At 52.6% G+C, this 14,055-nt stretch overlaps 1 protein-coding gene across 1 annotated transcript; it reads right to left on the bottom strand.

The window, feature by feature from the left end:
• Positions 1-4,996: 4,996 nt before the first annotated feature.
• Positions 4,997-11,390, bottom strand: CDX2 (caudal type homeobox 2). The gene is made up of 3 exons (XM_031465631.2): positions 10,702-11,390; positions 7,072-7,217; positions 4,997-6,187 (listed from the first exon to the last, which is right to left on the bottom strand). Exons 1-3 carry the CDS (start codon positions 11,240-11,242, stop codon positions 5,948-5,950), a joined length of 927 nt encoding a protein of 308 aa, XP_031321491.2. The 5' UTR covers positions 11,243-11,390; the 3' UTR covers positions 4,997-5,947.
• Positions 11,391-14,055: the final 2,665 nt, after the last annotated feature.

The raw sequence follows: 14,055 nt of genomic DNA, 5'->3' as shown, positions 1-14,055 counted from the left end.
TGGTCATTTGGCCTTTGGGTTCTCAGTTCTGGCCATGTGTCCACACAACAGCAGTCATCATTACACTGTAGTACATTTCAAGTCCAACTCGAGAAATGAATAAATGTTGGTTGTCGGTTTTCCGTGGGCTTAAGGTCATGACCAAGCAATGTCACTCTGAGTTAATGTCTACTGTGTTTAACAATATGTATCATTAACATATCTAAAAGCATAAAGACAGTTACATGAAATTCATAGATAAGATGAAAATTTAACAGGAACACATGAAACTGACTAGAGGAATATGGATTTCTGAAATGTGCATTATTTTGAATAAAGTGACTTGAGGGGAAAAATTATGTTTTTATTTTTATATGTGTGGATTCCCGGACGAGCAGTCTTTCTTTTTGTGCTTCCTGCATCCTCCTATATTGCTATTTATTGGATAATGGTCTCTGGTTCTCACTTATGTCTTTCTTCTGTTGGCTTCTGGCAATGCGCATGCACACCCTATCATAATTCTGCCTAGTAAATGGGGGGGGGGCTGAACACATAATCTAGATCTATTGAGTTTTGTTGTGGTTATTGTTTTTAATACATTAGATACACAAAGTGAAAGAACATTCACTGTCTTTCATGAGTAAAGAAGCCTGCCCAGGGCATTTTTCACAGCTCCTAATTTGTGGTTTAGGCACTTAATCTTTGTCCCTGATTCTACTAATTGTCAGTAAGTTAAAATTATTTAAATGCCACCCAACAAGCAATTGTCTGTTTATACTACAATGACTTTAGCTTTTACATTGTTTTTCATTGTTTACTTTCCTGAGGTGGGAGAGGAATTTATCAACCACTGCTTATATAAAACCTATTACTGTCATATACAAAGAGTTATGATATACAGACTGTTGATCCTGAAAGTTCTGAGATAACACATGAACAATTAGAAAAGAATTCCTTTCCTAGAAATTAAAATGCAAATATTAAAGGCAAGCAATACCTAGGTCCCTACTTACCAATAACATTATTTGATGCCTAAACCCAATATATGACCTGAATATTATTTTTAAAGTAAATGTGTGTTTGTGTGTGAAGGGGCAGTTTGGTTGTCATTGAATCCCAGGGCACTATTCTTTGTGGATCAAAACTGGTTTGTGTTCTGGTTTATGGATTAGATCTCCAGCACAGAATTGCCAGGATTCTGCAGAAAGAAGAACAAACTGGTCACTTAACTTTGGGTCTCTAGCAACTTAATTGATATTATCCATATCCACTGAGGTTAGAGACAAATTCCAATTTGAAAAAGTTGTTAAAGAAAATGTTTGGAGACTAGAGATACAGACCCAAAAGTTCACCTATGCACTTGCCCCCACGGTCCCTTAACTGATTCTTTCAAGAAGAATGTCAAGGTAAATGTATAATCTCTGGAATTGACAGATTCTACTTTCCTTATTTGGAATTTAAGGGTTTTTTTCCCCTAGATCTTATTTCATAACCTTCAAGAAACAGATGATATAAGAAGTATATATATGCCCTCTGGTTTGTAGCTAAGTAAAGAAAATATTTACTAATTGTTTTGGTCCAGTATCAATCATCTCGTCCCACAGTTGTCAATAAAACCTACTTGGTTTCCTAAAATCATAGTCATCTCTTGAAGAGAAGGTGGCAAAAGGAGAAAGGCAAAAAAAAAAAAAAAAAAAAAGGCTAAATGTAGGAATTATGGGAGTTACAAAGTGGTATATTCTAAATGTGATTTAAGAAAAGTAAATTACATTAAAATTATATTAACATTAAAATCAAAAATTAAAAGTAATAAATTTAAGACAATTTAAATATTAATTTTAAACATTTACAAGGCAATCTACATTATTTAGATATGACTGTTTTCCTTATTCTTTTTTAGTATCCAAAGCAAAACCAATTCAACACAAGACCTGCTGCTGTAGTTTTAATGTGAGGGGAAATTGTGGGGACTAGACTGAAATGCTTGCCTTAAAACGACTTCAAAGGAAGAGTCAGCCTTGAAAAATTAAATTCACAGTGGCTTTTTGGGGGTGGCTCCTGGAAGAGTACAGAACTTATATTGAGGTGTCAAAATGGAAATTGTTTCAAAATAAAGAAACTTTTAATACCATCTAGGTAGAGTATCTGTCTCTGCCCCTTTTGGGTTGAAGGATCCTGATGAATTGTGAGGAGGCCCCCAACTGCATCTTCAACTGATCTGAGTCTCCTACACACAATTAGAGGTGTCTGAGGATGTCTTTCCTTTCCTAGATGAAAGGGCGAGTAAGCTATCCGGAGCAACCCGTCTTCTCATCTGGAATGTTTGTGCTTTGCCACTTGAGATTTCGTGCAGTGGAGACCAAGAGACAACAGACTTGAGGCTATTTTGACAAAGTAAGCAAAGCTGAATACATTAGAAAAACTTCAGAGAAGGGGTTATTCTATTGTGATTTGAGATATTATCCTTGTTCAAAAATACTTTGCAAGGACCCTTGAGCACCTGGGAGAAGATGGTTCATGATTAAAAGGAGTTCATGTCATCACTGGGGTCTAATCATCAGGGTACCCTGTAACTTGCATTTGCTAAGAGGTTGTGATCTCCCCAAGGCTGTTAAACTGGCAAACAGCAAACTCAAAAACAAGGTGCAAATAGTGCCCCTAAAATGTATAATCACTTAAGATTCTGTAGCTGAGATGTCTTTATTTCTGTTTGTTGCCTTCTCTTATCTTTTCCTGAGCGGCTGTGAATAACAACAGCGAGAATATTGCTACTTATATATTTAGGTATCTATTTAGTTTTCTTGGCTAATGTAGGCATTCTACGAGATAGTATCAGAAAGAAATTAAACTCATGAAACTTTTCACTGCTTTCATTAGTAGTCCATCTTATTAACTTCATTAAATGAATATGATCGAGTTAAAAAGACTCGGGCTGTTTTCTCCCCATATATACCTTTTTTGATATGAGTTCCACAATACTGGTACATCCCACCCCCACTCCCCATATTTATCCTGAGTTCTCACTCTTTCCGTATATCAATATCGTACCCAAATTTCTGTAATTTCTTAAAAAGAAACGTGCACGAAGAACCTTTCAGAATGGTAGATAGCTCCCCTGTCCCCCATTTTTTTTTTCTTAAACATTCACCAGATCCAAGAATCTTCTGCGCCTGACTTACTCTGAACTTAGTTTTCAACAGCCCGGTGGCCATGGCGAGGAAGTCTCGCGGTGCCCCAGTCTGGGAGCAGCGGGGTGGGAGAGGCGGTGGACCTTGCACCTCTCAGCTGGGTCAGAACTGCGCCCCTTCTCCTCTAGGGGCGGCAAGGAGCGCGAGCGGTGTCCCCAATTCTTCCCAGAGCGCGCACGCCCCCTGGCGGCCCGAACACGAGGCTGCGCGCCTGGAGGATGGAGGGATTAGGGCCCCGGCCCCGCCCCCCACCCCCCTCCCGCCGCAACGCGCGGGGGGCGCTCGGAGCCGCAAAGTTGTGTTGTCAAAAATATACGCGGGCGTCCGGGCGCCGCCCACTCGCGCCCTGTCCCCGTGTTCCCCTGGGCTTGCTCCAGGTTTAGTGCCTTGGCGTCGGAGGCGCGGACCCTCATTCGTGGACTTTTCCGTGGCCAGGATGACCGATGGGCCGCTCGCCTCCTGGAGCAGGGTCCTGGCCTGTCCGAGACCAGCCGAGCGCCCCTCCGCGCCCGGATGCGCGCCGCGCGCGGGCGTTTGTGCGCGCGGGCCGAGCCCCGGGAAGGGGAAGAACTTGTAATCGCTTGCAGCGGGACAATGCCGACTTTTGAACCTGTAACCACTAAGCAAACAACCCTTGTGCTCTCGCTCCACTGTCCAAACAGGGTTTATTGACAGGCGTTTCACAGCAACGCATAGCAACCGCGGCGGCGGCCGGGGTGGGGGTGGGGGGGCGTGCGGGCGCAGGGTCCGCGGGGGCCCCTGGGGATCATCTGCAGCTCAGCAGACCCTGGTGCGGCTTCCCCCTCGGTCGGGAAGCCTCTGCCCCGAGAGGCGGGCCAGGCACTCTCCCTCCAACTTCCAACTCCGGGCGCCGCGGGCCCAACCCCAGAGCCCTTTTCTCAATCCTGGAACGGAATGCGCTACCCGGAAGGGCCGCGGAATTGGGGAGATGCTGCAGGGGGTATTTCTGTCTCGCAGCTCGGCTCGTCCTGCCCAGCCCTCGGGGCATCTCCTCCCTCGGTGGAGGCGCTGATTAGGGCTCGAAGGTGCTTGTGGCAAGAACGACAAGGAGAGCAAAGCCCTTCTCCCCAGGCCCTGCCGAGAGCGCCCAGGTCGATGGCTTCCAGGACCAAAAACCTCAAGGGCAGCAGCCCGGTCCCCAGCGGCTCCGCCAGATAACAAGCAACCATCACTGAAAGGATCTTCTTTTGCTGGGTCTCAAATTCCTCTCTGTGGGAGTAGCTGGGAAGGAGGGGGTGGGGAAAGGAAACCGAGCGGGACAAGGAAAAGGATGGAGTCAGAGGGGCCTCTCGGAAAGTTATTTACAGAAGACTAAGTTCGTGGAAACGTTGCCTTAGGAGAATAGAAAATCGAATTTTTAACTTGATGCTTGTGTTTCGCTGGATTGTGGGGCGTCTTGGGGAGAAGTGACTCACCGATGAGGGGAATGCGCGCAATCGCCGCAGTGGGGATTTGAGGAGACGCTACGAGCGGGCTCTCAGCGCCCTCCCACTCCCCATCATTCCCCCAGCTGAGAAGCAGCTGTGCGCTCAGCTGTGCGTTTTGCCCACAGGCACCCCTACAAGAACCACACATTCCACAATCCAAGGCTGGGCTCAGGCTCGGGGGCAGGGAAGGTCTCGGAACCTGCTCCCTCAGGCTTCTGACGCTCAGGGGTAAAATGAGGTTGTCCAGATAACCTTCTCCACCCCATCTCTCTGCTCTTCCTAATTCTCACTTGTAAGTAGAGAAAATATTTCATTTCTTGTAAGATAATAATTCCAGACAAAATCTGAAGATGGTAAATACAAAATCCGAAATCTGGAAAGCTCATTTATCTTTTTTTCTTTTTAGAAAAAAAATCCATGTGTTCAAATCCCCCCCACCCCCACCACTGCCCTTCACCATATCACTTCTCTCCCCACGGATCCAGAAGGCTTTTTCAATGCTGGCTTGGATGTTACCCAGACCAACAACCCAAACAGCAGCAACAAAAACAAAAACTCCCCTTTTTCATCAGCCCCAAGATTGTGAAAATGACAGGAAGTCCAGGTTGGCTCTGGCATTTATAGCACTGACATACATTCAGCCCAGAGAAGCTCTGGTGACAGGCTTTCTAAACAAGGCCCTGTCCCGGGCCCCCTTGTCAGGCCTGGAGTCCAATAACCACCCCCTCACACCATACACCACACATACACCAGCCAAGCCTTGCCTGGTCTGGGAAGGGAAGAGAAAAAAGACAAAGACCTGGGGGTTCTGCACGCTTTGGTGGGTCCAGGTTTCCATCTCAGCTGTCTCTGGCTCCTGCAGTTTAAATCGTGCCTGCCCTTGAGGCAAGAGGGGCTAGCTGGTCCTTGGAGGGCAGTGAGGAGACAGCAGCCACTTTGACTCCCAGCCCTGTCAGTCCCCTGAGTCCCTCTCTCCCCATGGCTCCAACGAGAGATGCAGCCTGCAGATTTTGGAGGCAAAGAGCTGGGGAGGAGGGAGCTGAAAGGCTGGTCTGTTTAGCCAGTCCAGGCAATGTTTCTGCCAGTACTAGAGGAAGCCCCAGTAGTCATTTCCCATCTCCTCCCTGGTAGAAAGAGTCAAAATCTGGGAGAATGTCTTCCTTGAGGCCTCCAACCACACTTGTCTTTACCCTAGCTTTTTCCTCTGAGTGCTAGGGAAGTTGGCAAACATTTGTGGGTGGGAGGGGAGGGGCCTTTCCTGAGGATTCTAGCAGATTCCACGCTCCTCGTGGCTCAGCCTGGAATAGCTCTGCTGCTGCAGACCGCTGCGGGTCACTGGGTGACAGTGGGGTTTAACACCCCCCCAGTTGGCCCCAGAACCCCAGCGACAGAGCCGGGCACCGAGCCTTGCAGGGAAGACACAGGACTCAGGGGCTCGGGGACGCTCCTCAGGGGGCCGGGCTGAGGCTGGGGGGGCTGCGGGGCAGGTGGGGGCTGCGGCTGCTGCTGCTGCAACTTCTTCTTGTTGATTTTCCTTTCCTTTGCTCTGCGGTTCTGAAACCAGATTTTAACCTGGACATGGAAAGGTAGAGGAAAAAAGGAGATGGTGAAGAAGGTGTCAAGGAAAAAGGGACTGTGCTCAGCACGAGCACCAGTACCTCCTTCTCCAGCGAAAGAAGTGCCCTCAGACCTGAGCAACCCCAGCCCTTCGCACAGCCTGTCCCGGGCTGTCCACTGGAGTGGTGGGTGGGGGGCATTTCCAAGCCCCATTCGGCCTCAAAAGAGAAGAACCTCCCTCCCTCCTGTTCCCCAGGTTTCGTTCCAAGGCAGCCTTTATCTACAACTTTACTGGAAAAGTTCAGAGTCTTAGAACCAAGGGAAACAGAAACTGCCAGGCCCTTTCCACACCAAGCAAGAGGAAGCCAGTGCAGAAGTGCTTCAAAATGACAACCTTTGGCCTCTCATAGCTAAACTGAAATGTAATATTCCTCACCTTGGAGCTGAGAGTGAATTTTAATGTGGGGGTTCCTGGCTGTGAGTTTGACCTATTTTTTTCCTAGACCATATAGAGAATTCATGCGCCAAGCCTCACCTTCTAGATTTTATGGGCAGGGATTAGGGTCTTATACTAATTTTGCCCCCAGGATAGTGCTGGATCCAAAGAGTAAGTCTTTAAGTTTCTATTGACCCAAACAGAATTCTAGGTCACACTAGACTCAGTTTTTTCTTGTATCTCCCAGATCTCCCAAAATAGAAAAAAAAAAAAAAGTATCCAACAACATCCAAAAAAGACAACTAGAGGTGGAAGAAGCCTTCTAAAAGAGCATCTGGGAAGAAAATACCCTCCATCCTCTTGCTTTAATCTGCCCACAGAACTAGGTGGATTCTGGGGCCTGGCTTCTAATCCTCCCCACGGGACTCCTTGGGGCAGTGACCAGGCCCTGGAGGGGTCTCACCTGCCTCTCCGAGAGCCCCAGCGTGGCAGCCAGTTCGGCTTTCCTCCGGATGGTGATGTAGCGACTGTAGTGAAACTCCTTCTCCAGCTCCAAACGCTGGTGGTCCGTGTACACGACTCGGTATTTGTCTTTCGTCCTGGTTTTCACTGTGGAGGAAGGAGAAGTTAGCGCTGAGAACTGCAAGGCAGCCCATCAGTCATGGGTAATGACAAACCTCCCTAACCAAGGGCCATTTCTCTTCCTCCGCCGCCCTGGGGGGCCAGGGTTTGGCTGTTTCCTGCTGAGTCTGACAAGACCCCCTAGAGGGTCCTGAGAGGAGGGTGTGGGGCTATCCTAGACAGCTAAATCAGTCTTGGGATTAAATGGTTTTTTTTAAATTAAGAAAAACTAGAAATTCATACACACAGAAGATAGCAGAACCCCACTACCATTTTTGTAAATCAAACATCCTGGAGCTGGTGAGGCCCAAAGGGGAAAAGGGTAGAAGAGAGTCACCAGAGTCTTGGGGATATTCAGATATTCAGGCTTTTTAGGGAAGCCCACCCTAAAAACAGCTGGGATGGTGGGTATGGGTGTGTGTGTTACTTTGTTTTATTAGAAGTGGAAAGGGGGTGGCTTCCCTCAAATCACCAGAAACACACACACACACACACACACGCACACACGCACACACGCACACACACACCGCTCACCAGCCCTATCGGGTGGAATTCGAAGCCGGGGTTTGGCAGGCAGATAATCCCTCTCTCTGGGGACACTGTATACATGGCTAAACCTGGTTTGGCATTTGGCACTCTTTCTTTTTTAATCCTCCATTTATTTCTGCTGCAAACCCTGCCAGAGCTATCCTGACCAGAGATCTATGCTCATTGGATTGAGTCAACATATTAAACCTTGGATTGATTGTTTTACTGAAGGGCCTTGACAAATAGTCCGACGCAGTCAGAGCAGGCCCGAGCCTGGCGTCTCCACCAGGTCTGTCCCGGGTCAGCCCTTGGCAGAGCTGGGAGAGAGCTGTTCTCTCCCGCGCGGCCCCAGGTCGGGGTCTTCTCCCAGCAGAACAGGTTCAATCGCGCGGCGCTCAGTGCTACAGGAAGATCTAAAGGGTCTGAGAGTTGCTTGGAGGTGTTTAATACCCCGCAGGCCGACTTTGTTCAGGTAAAACTCTTTGCAAACCACAACAAAAGCGCCCTGGGAGGATACAGGCGGGATCAGAGGAGGCTCCCCCGAGCCGCTGAAAGGAGAACACAGTCGCAAACAATGCAGGACAAGGCGATCTTATCAAAGAAAAGCCCTTTCAATGCCTTAATAACAACCACATTCTGTTTGAATTACCACTACTGAGCAAATGGCGGCCCGGCTTTCATCCCCCTCCCCGCCAGGCGCATTAACATCAACACGGCCGGCAGGCGCATTTGAATGGGCGCAGCGGCCCCGACCCCGCGCCTGCGAAGACAGTAAAGGGAACTGACACGTCCTGAGAGCCTGCGCTGCCGCCTCCAACCCGCTCGAGCTGCCAGTGGTGGCGGCCGCTTTTTACGGAGGAGGAAACTGAGAATCAGACTAGGTTACACAGACAGCATAAAGCGGGGCTGGCACCGGAGCCAGGTTGGAGCCACAAAAGACACCTCTGGGGCTGGAGAGCCAGACGCAAAATTCTCCGAGCCGAATTCTCTAGTAGCGATATTCGCCTTGGGGGTGTTTGGGAGCGGCTCTGGCTCGGGGGCTGCCCTTTCAGTATCCCGGAGGGGCCAGAGCGCGCGGTAACCAGGACCTCTGTGCGCTCTGCAGCCCGCGCCCCAAGGGCCTTGGAGGCGCCCCGCACCCCCTGGGAACCAAGGAGGGGGTTGGAGGAGGGGAGAGATGAGAGGGACTTGTCAGAATTCATTATTGACTGCGAAAGTCACCACCCTCTTTCCGGGCCCTAAAAGAGACAATGGCAGGGCTGGGAAGGTGTATATCAAAGCGGGCCGGGCCGAGTACCACCCACCCCCCTCGCCCCTTGACAGATGACACTCCGCAGAGGAGTCCGGCTCCGGCCCGCGGGCCGCGGCCTCCCCACATTAACATCACAAGGGCGCCCGGCGCCGACTGCGGCCTTGCCACCTCTGCGAGGGACATCACAGCGGCCTCTCATCTGCCTGGGCTCCTGCGGCTCCCCTCCCTCCCCCCTGCCCGGCCACAGCTCCATAGACACTACCCCGAGACGCCAAAGGTCTCCCTTAGGCCGCCCCGGGACCCGCCAGCTGCTCCTCGGGCGGGCTCTGTGGAAAAGGGCGTCCCTTGGGAGCGCACTCTGTACAGAGAGGGCGCCTCCTCTTAGGAAAGGGACCCAGCCGAGGGTCCAGGTCGGCCCTGAAGCCTTCTCCCAGGGAGGCTGTATTTCCCACCCGGTCGGTCTCAGCATGTGCCCGGTGACGCAAAAACTGATGCCCAGAGACAGCCCCCAACGGCTGCTCTGATTTATACGGCTGTAATTGGCTATAAACCTCTGCAAAGTGCCCATAACCTGCATGCAGGCCAGGCTGGGCTAGAAAAGAGGGAAGAGGAAAAAGCGGAAGTGCGGAGGGCTGGGAAAGACTTCATGGAGTAAAAGGGGAGCCATCAGGACTCTCCCAACACACCTATTGAACTTCCTTCCCACTTGACACACATTATCACATCGGAAGGGGGCAGACCCGGAACCTAGAGCCCCCACAGTCCGGCAAACCTAGGATCTTTGCAGAGACATCTCTGGAACAAGCTTCTTGATCGTATGCACGCGCGCGCGAGCGCGCGCGAAAACACACACACGCACACGCACACACACACACACACACACACGATCCTGGCAAGGAGGGTTCCGGAGAAATGATCCCTGTCTGGAGCAGCGGCAGAATTCCCACCACCACTTCCTCCCTTTCTTCCTCTGCAGACACGAAGGGACTCCCAGGGCATCTTGTCCTAGTCCTCCAGGTTTTGATTGAAATAATCCCTTTGCGGATCAAAGGTTCAAGATTGGGGTGCCCCCCTTCCTTTAGCTCCTGGGGCTAACACCTTCTTTCCAGCTGCAGCAGCTTTGCCGGTTCTCCCTAGGCGCCGGAGCTCCGATTCCTGAAGTTGGATCTATTGGCCAAACCTGGTGCCACGCGCAGCCTCGCCGCCTCCTGGCCCCCAGGCCACCACTCTTCCCAAGTGGCTCCGACGCGGGAGGAGGGTGTACACAGTTGGTCTAGAGCCCGGCCCGGTGGAGGTGCTGGGAAGCTGCGGCGCGCCGAGCGAGTGGCAGCATGTGGGGAGGGCATCCCCACTCCCGTGCAGCCAAGCTCCGCCGACACTCCCAGGAGTCTCCCGGGAGTGTTCGGACGTTATGAATGAGGGACCGCTGGAAAGAGGAAGCCTCTCCTCTGCCCTAAACTGAACGTGGCTCGTGAGACCAAAATACTCACTCTCGACTTCCATCAGCCCAGACTCAGGGATTAGAGAAGCTCCGGAGGCCAGAGCCCCCTGACTCTGTCGCCCCGCCCCCCTGGCCCGGAGTCCCCACACCGCCCCGGATGGCGGTCGGCCCTGGACACACGCGGCCCCGCAGCCGGCGGCTGGGACCGCGCCTTTCCGGGCGCCCGCCGGCGGGGCGCCACCGCCGCTTACCTTGGCTGCCGAGCGACGGCTGCGCGGGCTTCCGCATCCACTCGCACAGGTTCCGCCGCTGGCCGCCGGGGGACAGCTGCTCGGCGGCGGCGGTGGCGGCGGGCCCGGGGGGGCCGGGGTTGAGCGTCTGCAGCAAGCCCGAGGCGCAGGAGGGCGCAGCGGCCGGGTGGTGCGGGTGGTGGTGCGGGTGGTGGTGCGGGTGATAGTCAGCGGGGCTGCTGTAGCCCATGGCGGCGGCCGGGGAGCCCCCGTTGAGGCCGTGCGCCACGGCGTTGGCGGCGGCCGCCGCGCCCCCCGGCGCGTAGCCGTTCCAGTCCTCGCGGAGCGGGGCGCCGTATGCGGCCGGCCAGGACGGCCCCGGGGACTGCGCGCTGTCCAAGTTCGCGGCGGCAGCGGCCGCGGCCGCCACGTGGTAGCCGCCGTAGTCCGGGTACTGCGGGGGACTGACGAAGTTCTGCGGGGCCAGGTTGAGGCCGCCAGAGTGGCGCACGGAGCTGGGATACATGCTCACGTCCTTGTCCAGGAGGTAGCTCACGTACATGGTGGCGAGGGCCCGACAGCAAACCTCACCATGCTGCCTGGGGACGGACGCTGGAGGCTGCTGGGGGCCGCTGGGGGCCGCGATGGGGAAGGGTCGAGGGGGCGCAGGAACAGCGGGTGGCTGCGCCTCAGACCGCGGTGCTCCGCCGGCTCCTCGCGGCGCTTCTGCCTCTGAGGCGGTCCCTCCCTCTGGCCTGCCTCCTCCCTCCCTCCCTCCCTCTCTTCCTTCTTTCCTCCCACCTCCTTCCCACTAGGCTGCAGAGGCGGGGAAGACCCGCCACAAGCTGGCGTGCGGAGCCCCAGGCCGGCGGCCTTACGTGATTAACGAGTGTTTACAAGACTCTATTAGTAATGACACAGACACCAATGGCTGGAGACGTCGAGGCGCAGCGCGCACCCGGCGCGCAACCCCCCGAAACATGATTTGCATTTTAAAAGATAAGGAGGGGGAGCTCGCGAGAGGGCAACGACCCATCACAGCTAAATATTCAAACCTTTATTGTTAAGAGCTTCCTCCTTCCAACCTGGTGCACTTTAACCTCCAATCACAGGTTCAAAGAATGAAATCAAGAGACTTGCAAAAGAGAAGGGGAAAGAGCTATCTTGGTGGGAATCTTGGTTTAGAGACGACGTGTTTACGCTTTTGCAGGAAAGGGCGGGGGGGGGGTGCTGTCAAGAAGCTCCTTCCATCCCAAAGAGAAAAGAAAAGGGAGACCATTGCTTTGATGACAACGTTTCTGGCCAACCCGGGAGGTGACGAGGAGGGCCAGGAGAAATGGGCCGGTTTCTTCACGGTCTGTGCCTCTTGTCAAAACGACTGCGCACCCTGACACCCTGAACAACTGTCACCGCTAGTCATTTATTTTTTTCCCCAAGGAAACCGCTTGCCCTTCACACGAGATAACCTAAGACTGTAGCTACAGGTTGCATCTGAGTTCATCTCATATTTGGGATTTAATTTGAATTAAAGCAATTAATTTTTAAAAAGCATTTACACGCAAGATTCAAAAGTCTTAACTGCAAACCAAGGAGCCGGTGGGAGAAGTCAAACTACTGGAGGGCGGTAATGGAGGGGAGCAGGACAGCTTCCTACAGAGCTTGTAACATACTGTTTCTTGAGCAGGGTGCTGATACACGGTGTCTGGTGTTTGTGAAAGTTCAGCGAGTTACACGTGTATGTTTATCACACTTAAATACGAGGTCAAAAATCAACGAAAACGGAGTCTAGAATTTCTGCTAGTAGGTCTTTATATGTTATCATGATTAATAAAAGCTTAAAAACACTTTGTCATTTGCGAAATAAAACATTCTTTGGAGAAAATTGTTTTTCATCTCCAGGGCATGTGCAGGTAACCCGGGGCCATCACTAAGGATTGCTTCTGAAAAGCACCGAGTGGGGAAGGATCGAGAAAGGATCCTCCTTGGTTTTTGAAGCACAGTGTCCCAGGGGCCAGGGCTGGCAGTGGTGACTTGGGACTCTGTGTTGCTCAGCCTGGCTCGGGACCTGCCACCAGGGACAGGAGCGCAGGGCGACTAGATTCGGCTCCGGAGGCACCCATCTCGGTTGTGCGGCAGCGGGGAGTGGGCCCGCGGTCGTCGTCTGCCTTCTCTTTGAAACCCAGACGGCGCTGCCCGACTCGGATCTGACGATTGCGGCGGCCAGGGCCGCGGGCGGTGCAGGCTGGCTGGTTGGCTTTGAGCGCTCTAGGAACCAGCGGTGCGCTGCCACTCTCCTCCCGGTCTGCCCCTGTCGGTTCTCACTGGCCAGCGCTCTCTGGCATTTGTCACTTCATCTCATCATCTCTGGAGCTGCTTCCAGTGTCCTTTATCTCCCTAGACTCTCACATCTCCCTGGATGGGGAATAAATGGGTGTTGTCATCTCTGTTTTACAAGATGACATCCACCCCACTACAGAGGGCAGAGAGGCCAGGCCCAAGCAAGATCAGGGCTGTGGACCTCCTGCTTGTGGTTCCTCCCGTCCTCGGTGTTTCCTAAAAGAGAAAGTTAAATGTAGGGGGTAGGGCAGCAAACTGGGTGCTCTAGTGGTAGAGACCAGAGCAGATCACCCTTGTGGACCTCCGGGGGCTGGCTGAATTCAGGACAGCTGAATACCATCCCTGGAGAAATAAAATAGGAAAAAATTGCAAAAAAACAAATTACAGAATCCAAATCACTGAATTGGGGTGGGGTATACAAGAGGCGGGCAGGAGTCTGCAGTCCTGATGGGTCGGGAATGTGGGAGGTTAAGTGGTGGGCACTGCAGACTTTTGATCTAGCAAACATCTTCCTCCTCTTCCTGGGAGACACAATCCCTCTTTCCGCCCCCCCATAACCCCCGCCCAAGCCTCCAGCTCTGGAAGCCGAGGCCCAGGCTTGAGCCTGCATCTTCGGAATGTGGGCATTCTTTGGAACAATCACTTTATTGGGGACAGCCATCCCCTCCGCCCTGCGGTGGCCGCTTCCTGCGTTTTTATGGCTCGGCCGCCGGGCTGCTGGCTAATTGTCCCGGTTTTCCAGCTGTGTCTCTGTGCTCTGCCCTGGAGAAAGGGCTCTGGCCTGCCTGTCTGAATGCTTTGGGAGCAGCCAGGGTTGATCTGGCCCCAGGGGTCACACCAGGCCCCAGAGCTGGCCAGAACTCATCGAAGCCTACTGGTCACTTGGGGTTTGGGGTGTGAGGGCTGGGGAAGGGACATTGATCAGTTTCCTCCATGAAAAATGGGCCCCTCATGGCAGTAGCATGGCCCCACCCATAGTCCTGGGGTCTGAGGTCTTTGGTGAGGGGAAAGGAGCCAATGATGATGTACTTGGACAAG

The sequence above is a fragment of the Camelus dromedarius genome, chromosome 13 (genome assembly GCF_036321535.1).
Source record: "Camelus dromedarius isolate mCamDro1 chromosome 13, mCamDro1.pat, whole genome shotgun sequence".
Lineage (NCBI taxonomy): Eukaryota > Metazoa > Chordata > Mammalia > Artiodactyla > Camelidae > Camelus > Camelus dromedarius.
Note: the sequence above shows the minus strand (reverse complement) of the source record. Positions and strands in the feature narration are given on the sequence as shown.

Coding starts and splice junctions, on each gene's coding strand:
- CDX2 (XM_031465631.2), bottom strand. CDS start 11,242: ATGTACGTGAGCTACCTCCTGGACAAGGACGTGAGCATGTATCCCAGC. Junction 7,218..10,701: donor GCCGTCGCTCGGCAGCCAAG/GTAAGCGGCGGT, acceptor CTTCCTCCACAG/TGAAAACCAGGACGAAAGAC. Junction 6,188..7,071: donor TGGGGCTCTCGGAGAGGCAG/GTGAGACCCCTC, acceptor TTCCATGTCCAG/GTTAAAATCTGGTTTCAGAA.